This window comes from Stylophora pistillata, chromosome 2, assembly GCF_964205215.1.
Source record: "Stylophora pistillata chromosome 2, jaStyPist1.2, whole genome shotgun sequence".
In the NCBI taxonomy this organism is placed as follows: Eukaryota; Metazoa; Cnidaria; class Anthozoa; order Scleractinia; family Pocilloporidae; genus Stylophora; species Stylophora pistillata.
Window position 1 is genome coordinate 7,252,204 of NC_142520.1, and position 18,603 is coordinate 7,270,806.

Consider the following 18,603-nt stretch of genomic DNA (forward strand, 5'->3'; position numbering starts at 1 on the left):
TCATCAAGGGCCTTTCTTGACTCTTGTGATACTGAATGTTTCACGATCTTAGATTCTGCCGCTTCAAAATACCAAATTAAGATCAAAGAGGCATTGCATATTAAGTGGGAAAAACCCATCCTTAATCAGCAATTGAAACACCTAGAATTGTCTCTTTCCTTTTAATTATGTTGTTCCTTGGTCTTTTAATATATTTTTATTATTATTATATTTATTTATTTATTTTTTGATCTAGTCAAGCGCGCGCTATTTACATTTTTCGCGTTTTTACATTCAAATGTAACGTAAGCCCTGACACGTAGTTTGTAACGTACCTTAATTTAAATTCAAATGTACAACGGTTAAATGCTCATTTGCAACGGAAGATGACATGGGAATGTCGACACATGTCTTGTAAATTTAAATTCAAAGTTGTTGTTTCTTTTTAGAAAGGAAGAGGTGTTATTAAGCTTGTTTCAGAATCTAATAATTTTTAGTTTTGTTAAGACGCAAGATGATTTGGAAACATTTGACCACAATGAAAAAATTACGCGGTTATGAAATTGAAATGCACGATACAATTCGTGGTTGTTGTGTCATAAATGACGTTTGGTGCACCACCTTTCAGAAATAAAATGTAGGGTCCCAGAACACAATAGCCTAGTTACCTACTTTCTGAGGTTGCTGTGACAAGTTGTCAGCCGACACGTACACATTGTAAGATCTTCGCACAAAAACGAATTAAGTTCCTCGTTTAAAACTTATTCAGACGTCTTACTTGTGGAATGAACAATCTTGCACGAAAAGGGAAGGGTGTTCATCTGAGCTCATTTCATAGACACGCTTTATGGAAAGCAAGGATTGTGATATACAGAAGGCAAGTTTAGACAAGGTATTTTCACAATTAATGCCGTGAGGGTTAGTCAACTTGTGACGGTTATCTTTTATTTCCCTTTAAATTAAGTTCCTGCTTCCTCGAATTTTCATCAATTGAGATTTTAAATGTTTTTCTGTAAACGGACGCCAAACCTCCACCCACATAAAAAAAAAAAGAAAAAAAAACTTATTGCAGTATTCATGTTTTCCATCGATCCCATGACAGAAATAAGGCATCAGTTATCGATTTCAAGAGCTTTGTTTTTTCAAGGAATTCGCTACGTTTAGTTTCAAAATTATAAATTATGCTAAAGTAAAGGTCAATTCAGTTCAGCAATTCTTCGTCGTTTAATTCATCGACGAGATTTTGGGTTGAAACCGGCTAACTTGCAATTAAACATTTCCCTTACTAATATACAATTTTCATTTCCATTCGAGTCAATTTTTTTTTTGTAGGTGTTAGATTGATAAAAACAACCAATAATCCCAACTGGCACAAAATATACCCGTTAATCATGCCCCTACTATGCCATTTAAACCACATAAGATCAAGGGAACGCGCAAATTTTGACATAGTCTGAGGCTTGATTTTTTTTTTATGTTTTCTAAGAAACAGGTTTGTAAGAACATCGTGCTTTTTTTCTGCTGATCGTAAGCACCACTTTAAAATGACTGAATGATCCCCAAATTTCAGCAGAAATTATATGGCAAGCCGGACAGAACAAAGGTATAGTGAAAAGAAGTTTACATGACGAGTTACAAATATCATAGTACGAGTTTCAAATTTCACTGAACGAGTTACTGTTTTACTGGATGAGATACAGTTTTTGTACTTCCAGCAAAAATAATGCTGTACCGGAAAAACTTTTTTTATGCACGAGAAAAAAATTATAATGCGAGAAAAATTCTTATGGACGAGAAAAACTTTACTGGACGAGAATATCGATTGATTATCGATTAGTTTCGAAACATGGTCAGCGGTATTGATATTTTGTCATGCACATTAACAATCATTGTCAACATGGCGGATCAGAATGTTGCTGATGTACAGTCGTTATTAAAGACTGTCCAAGATCTATCTGAGAGACTTATTCCTCGTAATCAAGCCATTAATAATGAAGTATCAAGGATCTTCAATAGAGGCTGTGCAAGAAACGTAAACACAACGAGTACACCATCAACAAGTTCAACAGTTCAGACTAGCAACAACGCCGTTCTGTTTTCACGACTCCGGCACCTTCAAAACAGTCGAAGAATTGGTCAAAGTTTGACATTTAGGGGCCCGAATCGTCCAGCAAACACCCTGTTTCTCTGTGATGTGACTTTTCTTAGTGACCCCGATGATTCTATCGTCCCAAGACAAAGCACTAAACTGTTCTTAACGGAACGCGGCCACGTGATCACAGCTATCCGTTTTCACAAGGGGATGTCAGAAATAGAAGTCGAGACTACTATCCATGAGGCTTTTGGAGATCTAATTCCTCCTCTGGTAGATATTGAGATCCTGCACTCAGTTCACCGTTTGCTGGTAAAACCTGTCCTAGGTCGCTGTAATCAAGGTCTTGATGGCACAATTATCCAAAGATTATTTAAATCCAAGAACACGCCCATTCATGTCAGACCAAGTGAAGTCCTTATTCCCGAAATTAATTGCGCAGGTATGGTATTTATGCATTCACTGTCACGTTTAAATCCGTCATCTTGTGTTTTGAAAATAATACCGCTGACTTGTGTTTTAAAAATAATACCGCTGACCATGTTTCGAAACTAATCGATAATCAATCGATATTCTCGTCCAGTAAAGTTTTTCTCGTCCATCAGATTTTTTCTCGCATTATAATTTTTTTCTCGTGCCTAAAAAAGTTTTTCTGGTACAGCAATCTTTTTTTCTGGAAGTACAAAATCTGTATCTCATCCAGTAAAACTGCAACTCGTCCAGTGAAATTTTAAACTCGTACTATGATATTTGTAACTCTTCAGCTATACTTCTTTTAACTCACTATACTTTTGTCCTGTCCGGCTTGCTATAGAAATTAAGTTTATTTCAATGAAATAAAGCTAAAAGGCACCAGTATTTGCTTTGCTCGAAGCATGTGACGTCGTTGCTCGAAAGAAATCAGCGGCCATACCGGTTACTTCGAGGCACAGTTGCGAACTGGGTCAAAGCCAGATAATGTTTGGCATCTTACAGAAATTTCTTCAAGTAAGGAATATCTGTGATCGTTGCACGTGGTGATCTTTGCTATCTGTGTGCGTTTAAAGCTAGCCTGTAAATGAAGAATGAAAAAAAGGGAAAATCCTTGCACTTGACACGCTCTTCCCCTCCCCCTGCTCCCTCAAACCTATTCCAATTCCCATAACGAAGAGTAACCGGAAGACTCCTATTTCCTCCGTTATGTGGATGTATTACCAGATCGATCCCGCTGGTGAAGATACTGTGTTACCAATTACAACGCTCTGCTTTATTACTTATACGATCGATGCTGCAAATTGTTTCCATTCGTGCAGAGAAGATACTAGGTATAGTTTCCGGTGGGAAAAATTATAACGTACCAAAGACAAGTACCGATAAACGTGATTCCTGAACTAGTGTCATTAAAAAATTTTTTTAATCTACCTATTATCATACATGGCATGACGAAATATTAACTCACATAGCGATTTTAAAATCGTGATTGGTTTTATGAAGTGTACATTACTCCTCAGCTGGCAGAGATAGCCTCTAGCCTTATCGCCATGTGAATCAAGTGAAAAAAAATTGTCGTAACCTATGCCATTAACAAGCGATCCAGTATTGTTATGTCCATCATACTTTACCTCGTTCGTTAAAAAATCTGTCGGATGTGCGTTGTTATCGAGTCTAGAACCGATATAAGCATACTGACATCTACCAGTAGCATATGGTAAGCTTGATCAATTGCGTGAAGAGCGGGCTTCAATCCGGTAAAATTTTTACAGCCCCAGTACACTATGTAAGTACAATCTTTACAACATCTGTTGGTTTATGTCATAGAAATTTAAAGAAAGTAGCGGATGGCTAGATATAGATATTTTGGCATTTGAACGTTCTGTAACCACCAGTATTAACCCTTTCGCTGGCAGGTTCCTGAGGACTCAATATTTTTCTATGATGTAAGCCGACAAATCAGGCCACAGCTCATCAGAAATCAGCAGCAAATTTACCATCGTTTTAAGACTATTTGGTTACATATGGGTCCTTGTGCACATATTTTGGGACAAGAAAAGCCAAGCATAACAAAATGTTTGAGGAGTATGTTGTTTTTCCTGCTCTACTAAGACAAGGCATCAACGTACTTGTGGGCATAAATTTTGTATTATGCAAAAGTGTATTATTTCACGAGCCAAACACTTTTTATTCCATTCAATTATCTTGATTATAACCAAATTTACGCCTTTTACTGTTCATCAAGGTGCGGCTTAGCAATTTTCAAAAATTAGAGGATATGTGATATTGCAGAGCTATACTTGAGTAACATCTAGCTAGCTTCACTTGAAATCACCAAAATAGTAACCAAGAAGGACACAAAGAACCATAAACAGACAATAAGGTAAGAATGGTTTTGTTCTTATAAAAAAAGTTACAATCCATAGCAACCTTTAAGAGTGTAGGCACAGGAAAAAATGCAGTATGAAATACTTGACGTACAGTTCAAGTACTTGACGTACAGACTTGACGTTCAAATACTTGACGTACAGTTCAAGATACAGTTCAAAAGTTTAAATAGTCACGGTCCTTTTCCCTCAAAAGAAAACTTCGTTAGGATCATCCTCTAACACAATTCGCCGTGCTTCCTTGACTGGAATCCATGTAGACGCCATTTTTAAAAGGATAGTATTGCAAAAAACCGGTCAAATTGAGCTGTAAACAGCGAGAAAAACAGCGACAAATGAAGGAAAGTGACTTGACAAACTATGAAAATCTCTAACAACTCAAAACAATACTATCTGGGGGTCCCCTGAGGTTTTTAGTATGGATAGGGTCGGAGCATACGAGTTCGTATGTTTGCCAGCGAAAGGGTCAAACATAAAAAACAAAAAGCAATATAATTGGTGGCTTTTATAAAACTCTCTCTCTTAAAAAGAGAATAGATCAAACTTTGTTAATGTCTGTTCTTGAATTTTCAACTTCACTTGAAAATAGTAATGATAACAAAAATAAATAGAATTCATCTTTTTATTATCGATTTCACGACAGAAACATGGCATCAGTCGTTGAGTTCAGTAGTTTTATACTTCAATTAATTGTCTTTAACAATTTCAAAATTATAACAAATCAATTTAAGATTTTCCCGTCATATAATTCATCGATAAAACCAGGGGTGAAACTGGCGCAGTTGCATCCACAAATTTGGCGTCTTTATTCACAGTTTTCATTCACCAGCGTGTCGCTAATCGAGGCGAATAAGATAAAAAGAGAATAGAAAAAGAGTAAAACAAGGAAACAAATATTTCGATTGTATAGAAATATGGCCCATAATAAACGGCAAAAAGTTTAAAGTCCCTCATTAAACAGCGTAGCACCGAGGAAGTTAGGCGTTGTTATTTTATATGTTCTACGTACAGTACCCTGCTGCGAACAGATAGAACGACTAAGAAGACTCTCTGCGAGCTTTCAATGACTTTAAATATTTTATCAATATGACATACATTTGTAGTTTAGATTTTCCGAATGCTCGTTGGAAACATTGTCGATCATTTTTTTGTGAAATAGCTAAATAACGTAATCTTGTCGAAAAGCCTTACAATATTGGCTTAACTTACGGTAGAGGTAAGGAAATAAATGAAATTTAAAAGTTAAACCAACCCAATTTTCTTGAATTATGATAATTATTACCCAGCTACACTCCCTAGAGAACAAATAACGCCTAAGACAAGTACAAATGTCAGGCGATATTTGTACTCCAGAGAACGGGTTAGACAGGTTTTCTCTAATCGCGCAAGCGACGAATTGGATTAAAGTTCCAAAAAAAAAAAAAGGGCGGACAATTTAAATTATTTTTCTGACGACGAAGAGTCGGAATGGCTGATGAATATTGATTCAGGTTTATTACATAAATCAAACGAAGAAAAGTAGTTGGACATTTAGACGACATTGAAATTTCATCATTTATTGAAGAAAATAGAAACAGCAACACGACAATGCGCTAATTTCCTCCCGCTTCGCATACTTCTGTCACACAATCCCCGTAAATAAATATCCGGCGTGAAATTCGCTCGCACTGGAATAACAATTTGGCGTGGGGGATAATAAATAACTTATTAGACGTTTTGGTGTATCGTATCGCTCAGTAATTTTACTCGTTCTTTTTATTTTGACTCGCTCTACGGGCTCGTCAAAGTATAGCAGAACTCGTATAATTCTCAGCGATACTACACAATAAAACATCTAACATGTATTAAATATAACCCAGTGGACCGAATTGCAAATGATATTTCCGTTTGTCACAGTAACAAGGGAAAGCTAGCTAATTGATTATGCAAAAAAGCGGTGAAATGTGGGCTTCGCTGGGGAGCCCCATATCTCACAAGGAATTAGATTAACTCATGAATTAAGCCTTGGTCAAACGGCGCATGATAGTCGATGATAGTTGATTTTCTTCAAACTATCATCAACTATCACCAACTATCATTTGCATGGTCAAACAACCAAAAACGTTCGTGATAGTTAATGATAGTTCACCGGCAGTCGCGCGAGCAAAGTCACGCGAGCAGCTAGTTCCAGGCTCTTTCCGCGTAAAATGTGAACACTAACATGGCTTCGCGTGAGGCATACAAACTTGTTGAAGTATGAATTATCACGACGAAAGAGGGCGGAAGCTTGCTTACTAGTAATCGATTTGCTGGAGGAATGTACGGAGGATGAATCTGGTGGGCGTCGGTAGAAGAGGGGGCGGACAAGGGAATGGATTCAAAGGAGAAACGAAAAGGGGATGTTGAAATTGGTGGAAGAATTGCGAGTGGAGGACACTGCCGCTTACAAGGAAATGTTGCGAATGAACTTTGAAACATTTCAGGAAATCTTGAGCTTTTGGCGGCCATTTTAAACGAGCCCGCCGATTTTCGGGGAAAACAGCTGACTAAAAGCTAAACTGAACTATCATACGCGTGGTCAAACGAGAAAAACTATCATCGACTATCATGAAGAATTTGAACAAGCTCAAAATGAATGATAGTTGGTGATAGTCGATGATAGCACAGGGGGTCCATACAATCTGCTTGTGTAGCCGACCGTCGTTTTATAGTGAATGTACCTGATTTACCGTTTGCCTCACCTAAAGTGATATATTGCTGACTATGCACATAAATCATTGATAAATAAACGTTGAATTACTTTACCTGTGGTGCATAGTCCTCCTTTTGCCTCAAAAATGTTTTTTTTTTAGCAATTTTGATTAAGTCTGATTTCGTCGTTGATGTCATACATTAAAGAAAGACATAGGTGGAAGCCTTGTTTTGAAAGGGTTCAAGCGCCCGAGCGATTTTGACCCCGAAAATTGCATCGCTCCACTTTCAAACTCGCAGCGTTAAGGTAAAAAGATGCACGATTCTCCTCGTACTTTCCAATCGAAAATCCATCCAAACGGACCGGAGTTAGCCCTCGAAGAAAATCAAAATCCCACAGTATTTTAGCGTCTGGAATGCGTAGCAAGATTCTCAGGTGCTAGCCAGAAACCGTCACTTTTCTGATTGGACGACGTTAAACGATGACCAATTCAAAATATCTAACGAGGGTGGGGAACCATTGGCGTTTAGTGATACTTCAACTGTTTACCCACCAGACTCGGGTCGTGTGTCTTAACGCTCACGGGAAGCAACTTACATTTTCGCCCATTGTTCGCATCTCCTTCATCAATTGTGTCAAAAGTAAACAGGTCACCCGGCAACATAAACAGCACCTGTGAATTAAAAAATTTTACTGGTAAGCGCCGGAAGAAAATATGAGTCGCTGTTTCTTTCATTTCATCTGAAAGAGGCCGAGCCAGGCTTTTGATGAAAGCATAGGAAATATCGCTGCACTTTCCCGTGCGCACTTCTCGCAGACAGGCAACGAACAGCTAGGCCTTGTCATGGTTTTCGGTGCTATCTTTACGGGTAGGCAAAGCGGTCAGAAATTACAGTGTTCGTATGGGAATCCCATGGCAAATAACTTTTCCCAAAATCGAATTTTACGCAGTTTATGAATTGCAACGCTAAAACACTGAGCAGACGATTGTATTCACCAAGTTTGAATAATGTAGGTTGGATATAAGACGTTCAATTAATTTTTCTAATTTTCCATACATTTTTCTGTAAATTTTTTCCGCGCCGCCCCTTCTACCCTGCGAAAATTTCGGTCTGTGCATTCAAAGTCTTTTAATCGATCAGCCAAGATTGGAATATTTGAATACTAAACAATCTGTTTCCCTGTTCATTGGCGGACGCTAACAATGGGCAAAATACAAGTAGCTTCCGGTGAGCGTTAAGACAAACGACCCGAGTCTGGTGGGTAAACAGTTGAAGGGTCACAAACGCCAACGGTTCCCCACCCTCGTTAGATATTTTGAATTGGTTATCGTTTAACGTCGTCCAATCAGAAAAGGGCAATCAACGTGACGGTTTCTGGCTGGCACATGAGAATCTTGCTACGCATTCCAGACACTAAAATACTGTGGGATTTTGATTTTCTTCGAGGGCTAACTCCGGTCCGTTTGTATGGATTTTCGATTGGAAAGTACGAGGAAAATCATGCATCTTTTTACCTTAATGCTGCGAACTTTGAAAGCGGAGCCATGCGATTTTCGGGGTCATAATCGCTCGGGCGCTTGAACCCATTCAAAACAAGGCTTCCACCCTTGTCTTTCTTTAATGCATGAGAATGACGAAATCAGACTTATTCAAAATCGCTCAAAAGAAAATATTTTTGAGGAAAAGGATGACTATACACCACATGTAAAGTAATTCAACGTTTATTCATCAATGATTTCTGTACATAGTCAGCAATATATCACTCTAGGTGAGGCAAACGGTAAATCTGGTACTTCACTATTAATAAAACAACGGTCGGCTACACAAACAGATTGTATGGGCTCCCTGTGATGATAGTTGGTGGTCAAACGGAAGCGCGCACTTCAACTATCATCGACTATCATCAACTATCATCGACTATCATGCGCCGTTTGACCAGGGCTTAAGATTAACTCATAATAGCAATTTCTGGCCTTGAAGGTATGTAAACAACGATCTGAGCATGATGAATTTTACCGCGTGGGCTTTGTACGCGTAAGAAATTGGTACGTTTTTCGCTTATAACAGCAAATCAAAAATTGTTTTGAATAAAATCTGTCGTCCCGAAATATTTCTTGGCCATTTTAGTCTTGCTTCCTATTGATAGATTCCATGGAAATTCAGATCTCTTTACTCACGGACAAATTCGTATTTTCCAATTTTTAAATATATGATCTACATGCCCATTTGCACACATGCGAAAATTAATTGCGATTTTTATCTTTGATCTTGATTTTTGAGTTAAAACGTAATATGCACCTATCGCTTTTTTCGTCGGAAATAAGCTATTAAATTATTCCTCTTTCCCTAGAGCTTGTTTTTTGGAAAAAGGGAATTTTTAAAAATTTACTGCGCATTGTGTTTGCTTTCTTGGTTTCTCAAAAAAATTGACTTTTAACAGGCACGTGTTACACGTAATCGTCAATGGGTTTAATCTATACTGAATGAATTTTTGGCTAAAAATATTTAATATATGTAGAGAAATTTTATTGCAAATGTTTCATTTAATGGGAGCTCCGCTTTTAGGCTTGGCTAAATCTATATATTAGCATTTAGTACTTGTGCCAATTTTGGGCCGAATCAGCTTTTTGTGTTTTATCATTCTTATCCTGCCTCGCGCGTTTTTTCCGTAAACATTGATTCCGACACTTCTTGTTACACTTAAATGAAAAACGTTCAAGGTCGTCATCCGAACAGAATTAATTTATATTAAGCAACTGTTGTCAAAAAGATAAGTGGTTTTTTAACCTCTTCATATTTGCTTTATATTTTATGTCAAATTTCAGTGATGTTTTTAGTTAATGAAACAATGTTTTGCAGCTGTCGCAAACAACTTTTTCTCTCATTGGTTAGTTTTATATAAAAAAAAAAAAAGTTAGATAAGTCTTTGGTGACTCAGGTCGAGAAGAAGCGATCGATTGTAATAACGTCCATTCTATACTTCTGCCATAAGAAGAGTCAGAAAAACGTTGAAAATCATCGGTATATGCACTGCTACCAATAACAAACCAATTGAGAGGTTATCGAGACCAAAAAAGGCGAATCATTCGTCTCTCTAGCCTGACGAATAGGAGGATGAGTGGAATTTAATCTGGTAAAATGTTCACAGCCCCGTCTATAAGTTGCACCCTGAGTAAGTACTTGTTTTAAGGTTATGCTTAAAAAAAAAAAAATAGATAGAGAGTGAATATATCGATAAACATAGACCGGTCTTTGAACATACGGCGATGTTCAACCTCATCAAACAGGGAAAAAGTCATGCCGGTACATTTTATTCAGCTCTCTGCTTACAAACAAGTTGAACTCAGTGAACGTCTTTCCATGACAAAAAATAATTGACTCAATAGTTTAGATACGATGCAACATAATAATTCATGAGGATAACGTTTTGATGCGTTTCTTAAGACGAAGAGGGCATTCTAGCCCGTAATTGTTGTTTTACGAAGGTCTGATGAGTGACTTTTAGCTGTGATCTGAAAGATCACAGGAACACAATAGCTAAGTCTAATCCGACAAGATGTCAAAAGGAAGACATATAAACGAGGCTGGATATGAAATTGGTAATTATCCTTTTTTGTTTTTCCGTTTGGGAATCCAACCACAATTTCCTGCCAGTTCGCTCACAAAACAATGCTTTGGAGCAGTGAATAGGTCTTATTCCATAACCATTTGTTAAATTTTGAAACCGATGTTCAATCCTTTGGTCGAAATAACCATCAAAACGTTGAATGTCAAAACGTCAGCATGTATTTTCTTTGCTAGCAATGCTTTGTAACTTTAAATTAATGTAGAACGATAAGGGACACTATTCTGGTTGTTGTAAAGCCTTTGCTCATATTCGGGGAACAGAGAGAGAGAGAAGGAGGGTGGGTCGAGAGAACGAAATGTGTAAGCGAGTGTAAAGGTAAACCATATTTCACAGTATCCTACTCTTTCGAATATTACTTGCATACAGATTGCTGGTCAACGCATGCCATCATTACTGAACTTAAATGAAGGTTGACAGCTGATGCACATAGCAGTTTTTAAAATTCGCGGCAGCTGTGCATAATTTTACAAGGGAATGAGTTTCAACAATAGGCATTGTTAAGTTTGACAGGTGTATTGTTATTCATGGCTAAGTTAAAGACAATGGCTCGCTCGCCTAAAAAGCGCCAGTTTTTTAACGCAATTTCGACTACAACTTTTCAAACTGAAATGGATAAGGGCTCCCATCGGCCAATTTTAAAACTTAAAACGGATTCTGTGAGAGTAAAGATTAATCTTTCATTGTTAAAGGGTAGTAAGTGTTTTTAGAAAATCGCTCCGAAAAATGACTTGCATACTAAAAATTTCCGAATTTGGCGTATTTTCAAGTTCAAAAGGATAATACTTCTGCCTCTTAAAAATCATTAACTTTAGGTGCAAATTGTAGATACATCTTTAATCTTCAAATAGCAGTGCTTTGATTTAGAAGCAAACACTTCCAACTCTCAGTAAAGTGAGTTTAACAAAGCCTAGTTGGCCAATTTTGGTCCATTCTTCTCTAATTTAGGGCTCCTTGAAGCAAGGTTTAAGGTTTGTTTGCTTTTCTCTCCAGCAGTTATCTTTAATTTGATGACGCAGTTGCAAGGAACAGGTGAGGCAAAGTAATTCTAGTTTTAATATTTGAACTTAAAATTAAATTTGAACTTAAAATTTGAACTTCAAGATAAAACGAAACTAAATACTGGTTGACTAACACAATTTAGCAGTCATCACATGCCGTCGAGGACAGTTGAATAAAGATTCTTAATTTTCTCTGCAAAGTAATAGCGCGTCGGAGAGATAAATTAACTATTGGGCGCACATTCCTGGTCGCAAATTTCAAAAAATTTCACTCGCATTTGACAGTCCCGGCCATGGGCAAGTTTGTCTATACCTTGACGCCACGGTTCAATTCTGTAAAAACTAATTAAGGCTAGCCACATATCTTAGTCCTAGATTTTTGTCTCCGACATTAATTGTCCTTCGGACCACTTTATTGTTCACTTGATAAGCCAACACAGAGTTTCACCCGTCAATAGCAGTTAAAATGGCGTCAGTTGAAATGTGTGGCAGAAATTAAAGTCCAACTGTGGTGACTTCTACGGGACGGTTGAAGACCCACATGCTACTATTATTATGTAAATCTGAAGTTTGTACGGTTTTCTTTTGGAAGAATGAAAAAGCATTACGGCATGTGCTTTGCATCTATCAAAACAGAAGGCGAGAGCACTTTGGTTTAGTTCGAGTGCACGGCCTTGTTGTTGTGATTTGTCGCAATTGCTGCAGGCCGTCCTGGTGACCTGTCTTCGGCTAGCTATCGGTTTTCTCAGTTTTATTTCCTAAAGGTCCTGTTTTTTTTTTTTTTTTTCCTTTCAGCTCCTGGTTGATCATTTTTCTCTAAGGACTTTGTGACAAAGGACTGTCGAGTAAGACAGTTTGACAAAACTTAATCAAAAAGAAGCTTTTAGTTTGATTCAAATAATATTTATAAGGACTCTAAATAAATTCATCCCAAATGGGTCCGCTCGGAAAGTAATCGAATGCTTATCGAGTCCGGGAAGACTTACATCAACAAAAAGATATCTCGACCCCAAAAGATCTTTCTTTGCAGACATCTCATCGCGAGCAAGACTGCCCTTGTTAAAACAAAAAACCAAAAAAAAAAACTAGCAGCTCAAAAGCCCCTCAAATCAAGCAAGCAAACAGCCAGCGGCTGGTCGAAGTGTGTTCCCTAAAATTATTGCAGACATTACTACCTCTTAGAAGCGACATTCTTCAACATTCATGTCGAAATCGTCTATGAGACTGAATTAAAGATGTTATTTTATCAGTCACTGCTACGTTGAATCTTTTTTTACATATCTCACCAGGAACGGATAGAATTTGATATCAAAACACTGAGAGTAAAATGCATGTATGTTCAACCCAACCCATAGAGGGGTGCGAGAATAGAGATGACATATCTGTCGAAAACTAGATTTGTAATACAGTAATACAGAAAGAGATAAGTCAATCATGTCTCTCTTGAAATTTTGATTTCTGTTCTGCGTCCCCTTCGCATTACGATATGACCTCCGCGATAAAGCTACATCAATTTGGTTTGGTTTTGTCGAGACCAATCAAATCGTAGGAAATGGTAGAGACAAAACTGTCTGTGAGACGGTGACAGTAGGTATGGTTCAGGCCCTCAGTAAACCTTGAACAATTCACACAAAAAAGAAAAAAAACTCAAGTAGATACAGTAATCAAATTAACTCACAGATGGATGAGGTACATGTGAGAGGAAATTATTCATAATAGAATATCGGAGGTGGCTATATGTATTGAGGATGAGTTACATGACATTGATCAAATATGAAACATATGCTGCAAATATTGAAACTAACGATAATAATGATAACAATAACAGTTTGTAAAGATGAAACAATTTTTACTCGCTTTGGAGGTAGGTTGGCCGCATCTTGATATGGTTGGCCGCATCTTGATATACTTTAATGTGACAGCGTGATGCTGCTAGTGAGTTTCACAGGCGCTTACCAATACTTGGCTGTGTAGCCGCGCGATGCAGTTCCAGTCGAGGCCCACAAATTGACCCTTGCTCACCATAGAGTCTCCAGTAGCTCAGTGGTTAGAGCATCCGACTAGATAACGGAGGGTCGTGGGTTCAAGTCCCATCTAGGGCTCGGATTTTCCTATTACACTAAAAATTGTTTCATCTTTACACGCTCACTTTGGATGTTGGTTGGCCGCATCTTAATATGCTTTAATGTGACAGCGTGATGCTGTTAGTGAGTTTCACAGGCGCTTACCAATACTTGGCTTTGTAGCCGCGCGATGCGTTTCCAGTCGAGGCCCACAAATTGACCCTTGCTGACCATAGAGTCTCCAGTAGCTCAGTGGTTAGAGCATCCGACTACATAACAGAGGGTCGTGGGTTCAAGTCCCATCTGGGGCCCGGAGTTTTCAATAACAGTTTGATGCTGAAAATTCCGGTGATATGAAGACTTTAATTTCTTTAGGATACATTCTCTACCTGGTAAATTTTTTTTTTTTTTTTTATCAAGAACGCAACCATCTTCTTATTATTAAATATTATTTTCATTAGAATGCCAAAACATTTCTTTTAAAAACTCTTGGTACATATTTGTGGAGAGTGGAGGCAAATGGGAAGAAAACAGAGACTTCTGCCGGAACAGAGGAGGAGACTTGGTTTCGATTGAAACTGAAGAAGAATGGGATTTTATTAATGACGAGATTCAAAACCGCAACACTACCCACAAATATCATGAGTGGCACATTGGTTTAATAAAAGAGGATGGAAATTGGACCTGGGTGAGTGGAAGACCGTTGACTATGTGCAAATGGAGTAGTGGGGAGCCAAATGGTGACGGAAATGTGGGTCAAATGTACAAACAGCTTTATGGTAAACAGGGCCTTTTTAATGATCTCTCTCGCCATTCAAGAAACGCTTTTATCTGTGAGATTCCCAAAGGTAAGACAAAATTGTTATATCTGAGTTAGAATGTGCACTATGATTTTTTCAATTTAACGGACCATATTTTCTTGTATAGTCCACTAAATTTAAGTTCGTAACTTACTTGAATTGAAAATCCTTACATATTATCGTTAACGGAAATTATCCTAACTGGTGAAATTATGAAGCTTCCGGATCAAGTATACACACACGGCAACGTATAATCATGACCACGCTGGCGTAAAGGACGTGCACGTTTGCTCGGAAGGAGATCCGCCAAGCAATGCGCGTTTACATGTGTGACTTTCTCCCACAATTGTTTATCCCTGGTTAAAATTACATTGTTCATGGATATGCGATCCTTGGTATAACCATATTTCCATGCTCGCTTACAGAATTTATCAATCTTAGAGAGGTATTTACAACCATAAGCACATGCCTACATCTCAATTGCGTAGGTAAATACAAACATAATCAAGCTACGAAATAAGATCGTAAGTTTATCTCAATTGCGTCGGTAAATACAAACATAATCAAGCTACGAAATAAGATCGTAAGTTCTTCTAAAGCGTACCCATAGTACTTAGAAATCCTAAGTATAAAGAGTCTTGAATTAGCCTTATCCATCATATTGTGAAAATGACTATCCCAGTTGCATGGATTTTTATGAAAAGTTACTCCTAATAATTTAAATTCATTCTTTCTTTCAATCATAGGTACAGTTCCCGGAGGGGTTTTGTGGGTCTTTCCTCTCATTACTAACTCCCATGTTTTGGTCAAATTTAGCTTCATACGATTCATACTTGACCAAAGCTTAATGTTTTTTATATCACTCACTGATGAGTCATCAGGCAAATTTGGCCCAATCGGAATGCTCAGTGTACAGGTTCCAGGTGTAAAATCCTCAACGTCAGTCCAAGTTCGTCACTATACTTCAGGGCCTCAGTAATGAGTGACTGATATCCCCACGCAGCAGCGCGCTCTTCAAACTCTATTACCGTTTTCATACTAGGGTCGCTGTTTGAGTACAGTTTCATTACTGCCTTAATCTTCGTGATCTTGTATGTCTCTCTCCGAACTGCAGGCCACGTCCACCTTTCTTCCTCGACACGTACAATAAGGCGGTCGATGACGATGGGTGTTTTCCGTCATTTGTTACCATGATTTTCCGCGCATCCCGATCAATCCTCCTTAGTTCTGTCAGCGGCCAGTGCTGCGTCCACATGGGGTACTTAAGGACCGCTAGTGCATACTGATTATTATTATTATTATTACTATTATTATTATTATTATTATTACTGTTAATATTCTTATTATTATCATCATAATTACTGTAATTACTATCATTAGTATTCTAGGTGAAGAAGCTAAGCGCTGATTTACTAGAGTGCATAATTACTCAATTATTGAAAACCGCTGCTGTTTAGGGCAGATCATACTGTTTTCCTCTTTGAATTGCTTCGTTTATTCTCCTTCTCATTTGTTATAGTTTTTGCACTTTTTCCGGTTACTGCAAAAGGTTCTTTGCAAGACTACTGCCGAAACTACTCTGGAATACCTTGCATACTCGAATATGGCAACAAGAGTTGGGTGCAGAATTGCTACTTTACCGATTACACTTGCCAGCTGGAGTGTATCATAACGAGTTGTGAGGGCAAGCGAAATAGGATGTCTCCCGGGTTTTGCGAGGAAAAATGTAGTGAGACATACAACCCATTGGCAGATCGCTGTAATGAGGTCAAACGCAACCGAAGTAGCCTTTATCAGATATGCAACACTACAAAATGTAATATGACCAGCAAAAAACAGATATTTGTTACTAGACAAACCTGTTATTGCAGTAGTACTAACTGTGGACTTAAATGCAAGGGGATAAACTGCACACAAAAATGCCAACAAAGAAAAACGGGTGAGTATCACAACCTATTCAATAATTGAGAAAAATGTTACGCATTCATCTAACTATTATTAGTATTATTTTTTAGCTGGTAGTATAACAGGAATTGTCAGCATAGCAATAATAATTATTACTTATTTTTTTTTAACTGGCTTCCAGTTTCCGAGCGAATTAAATTCAAAATAATTCTGCTCACCCAAAACGCTCTTCACCAGCAGTCTCCTTTCTATATTCAAGACCTGATACGTCGTTATTCACCTTCAAGAATGCTCCGGTCATCTTCAACATTACACCTGTCCGCTCCTGTCAAATTTAATCTCAAGTCTTACGGCTATAGATCTTTTGCTGTTTCGGCTCCTGAACTGTGGAACAAACTACCTGATGACATTTGTTATTGTAACAATTTAAATCTCTCTAAACGTAAAATTAAGACTTCTCTTTTTAAAGATTATTTTTATATGTATGAATTCTCTTCTTAGCGCCTAGATCTTAGACACCCGTTTTTTTGTGAATCGAATATTTAAATCTCTGTTAACGTAAACTTAAAACTTACTTTTAAAAATTAATTCAATATGTATATTTCTATTTTGTAAAGCGCTTAGATTAGGTCTGGATAAGCGTTATATAAGTAGTTCTATTATTATTATTATAGGTCTGTTAAACGCTTGTGAGGTGAGGTTTAGGCTCCTTTCCGATGGCAAAGGTTGCGCTGGGTAAAGCAAGCCAGTAAATAGGAATTCTGCAAGGGCGCTATTCTAGATCTCCAGCAATTAGTGAAGTGGTTCCTTAAAAAAAATGGCAGACTGTCCTATTTCAATTTTTTACCTTTGTGTCAGACACTCACAGTTTGGAAAACATGTGCATAATTTGTATATTCTGGCCTATTTCCATGTGTATTATACTAAGTTAATGATGCCTAATCTGACGACGAGTTTTCACGGACTCAATCAGGCAAGCGACCAGTTCACTTGCCCTCCAACTCCAATTTTATGGATATGTTAAACAGTCATGTCAGAAATGACATAAAATAAGAACAGACAGTATCAAGCTACATTAAGTAATATGAAATGCATAAATAATGATATTGATATAAAGGTATGAGTAAAATTTGTATTCGTGCAATCTTAAGTGATGCTGTAAGATATGTGCTCATAGGTTTATTTGCTCTGTTATCTCTGTTATTTTTTAGTGTATTTTTGTTTTTGTTTTTTTCTTTTACTCGCTTGTAGCTGTTTTACTTTTTGTTATGTTTCTTGTTTCTTTCGTTTTTCATCTAGTTGTTTTGTTGCTAACCTCTTTCGTTCTTTTTTTTTTTCATGTGTTCCTTATTAATCAAAATCAGTGGCTTCGTCGTCAACTTCGTCATCGCTATCTTTGCCACCAACATCATCATCGTTGCAGTCAACATCATCACTGTTGCCGCCGTCGCGAAAACTTCAGAAACTGGTTTGTACCCTATAATTGCCCTTGTATAGCTCATTATCAGGTCCATAATCATAGCTTTTATTTCCTTCATCTTAGGCAAATGAAACCCTTATCAAACTAAACAGGATAGATATCAGCTATAACAGCTCTTTGCAGGTATTTCATTTCAGTCATGACTTTATATTAGCACACAAGATACACCGTATATATACAGAGCATATAATAACGTTGTTGCATGATGCAGCATCAAAAATCATCCACCGAATCCTTTTATAGAGGAATCTTAGCCTTGTTTATGTCAACGTTTTAAGGACATTGAAAAATGCTAAATTGATAACACAGTATGATTATAATAGTAGGAAAATAATAGTAATGATAATAATAATAACGATAATAATAATGATAATAAAAGTAATGGTAATGATTATCATCATCAACGTTATTAGGATGCAATAAGTAAATAGTTGATTATCAGCGAGAAAATTTCCGACCGAAAACCAGTTGGACTACTTTCTAATTTTATTTTGTTTTTCATATTTTTTGTTTTAATTTCTTTGTTCATCTATTTTTTCTTTTTTTTTTAATGCTCCTACCAGGAACTGAAAGTGCTTTGGGGATATATCAATCCTTCGGCAATATATTTGCCGTTCCAATGAATAGT

The 18,603-nt window shown here is 37.4% G+C and overlaps 2 protein-coding genes across 2 annotated transcripts in view; one reads left to right on the forward strand and one right to left on the reverse strand.

Annotated features, from left to right (window-relative positions):
• LOC148736903 (uncharacterized) overlaps positions 1–18,603 on the reverse strand; it is a 334,451-nt gene that overhangs the window by 120,991 nt on the left and 194,857 nt on the right. The gene's annotated exons all lie outside the window — the stretch shown is intronic.
• On the forward strand, positions 10,014–15,484 carry LOC148736908 (CD209 antigen-like protein A). Its single transcript, XM_088750759.1, has 3 exons — positions 10,014–10,273; positions 11,720–11,758; positions 14,252–15,484. The coding sequence occupies exons 1-3, from the start codon at positions 10,240–10,242 to the stop codon at positions 14,665–14,667; spliced, it is 489 nt and encodes a 162-aa protein (XP_088606885.1). The 5' UTR covers positions 10,014–10,239; the 3' UTR covers positions 14,668–15,484.

What these genes read in the sequence shown, in the direction of transcription:
- LOC148736908 (XM_088750759.1), top strand. Translation starts at nt 10,240, where the DNA reads ATGTTCACAGCCCCGTCTATAAGTTGCACCCTGA. An exon ending in GTCTATAAGTTGCACCCTGA is followed by an intron (nt 10,274 to 11,719) that starts GTAAGTACTTGT and finishes TTTTCTCTCCAG; the next exon opens with CAGTTATCTTTAATTTGATG. An exon ending in GACGCAGTTGCAAGGAACAG is followed by an intron (nt 11,759 to 14,251) that starts GTGAGGCAAAGT and finishes TATTTTCATTAG; the next exon opens with AATGCCAAAACATTTCTTTT.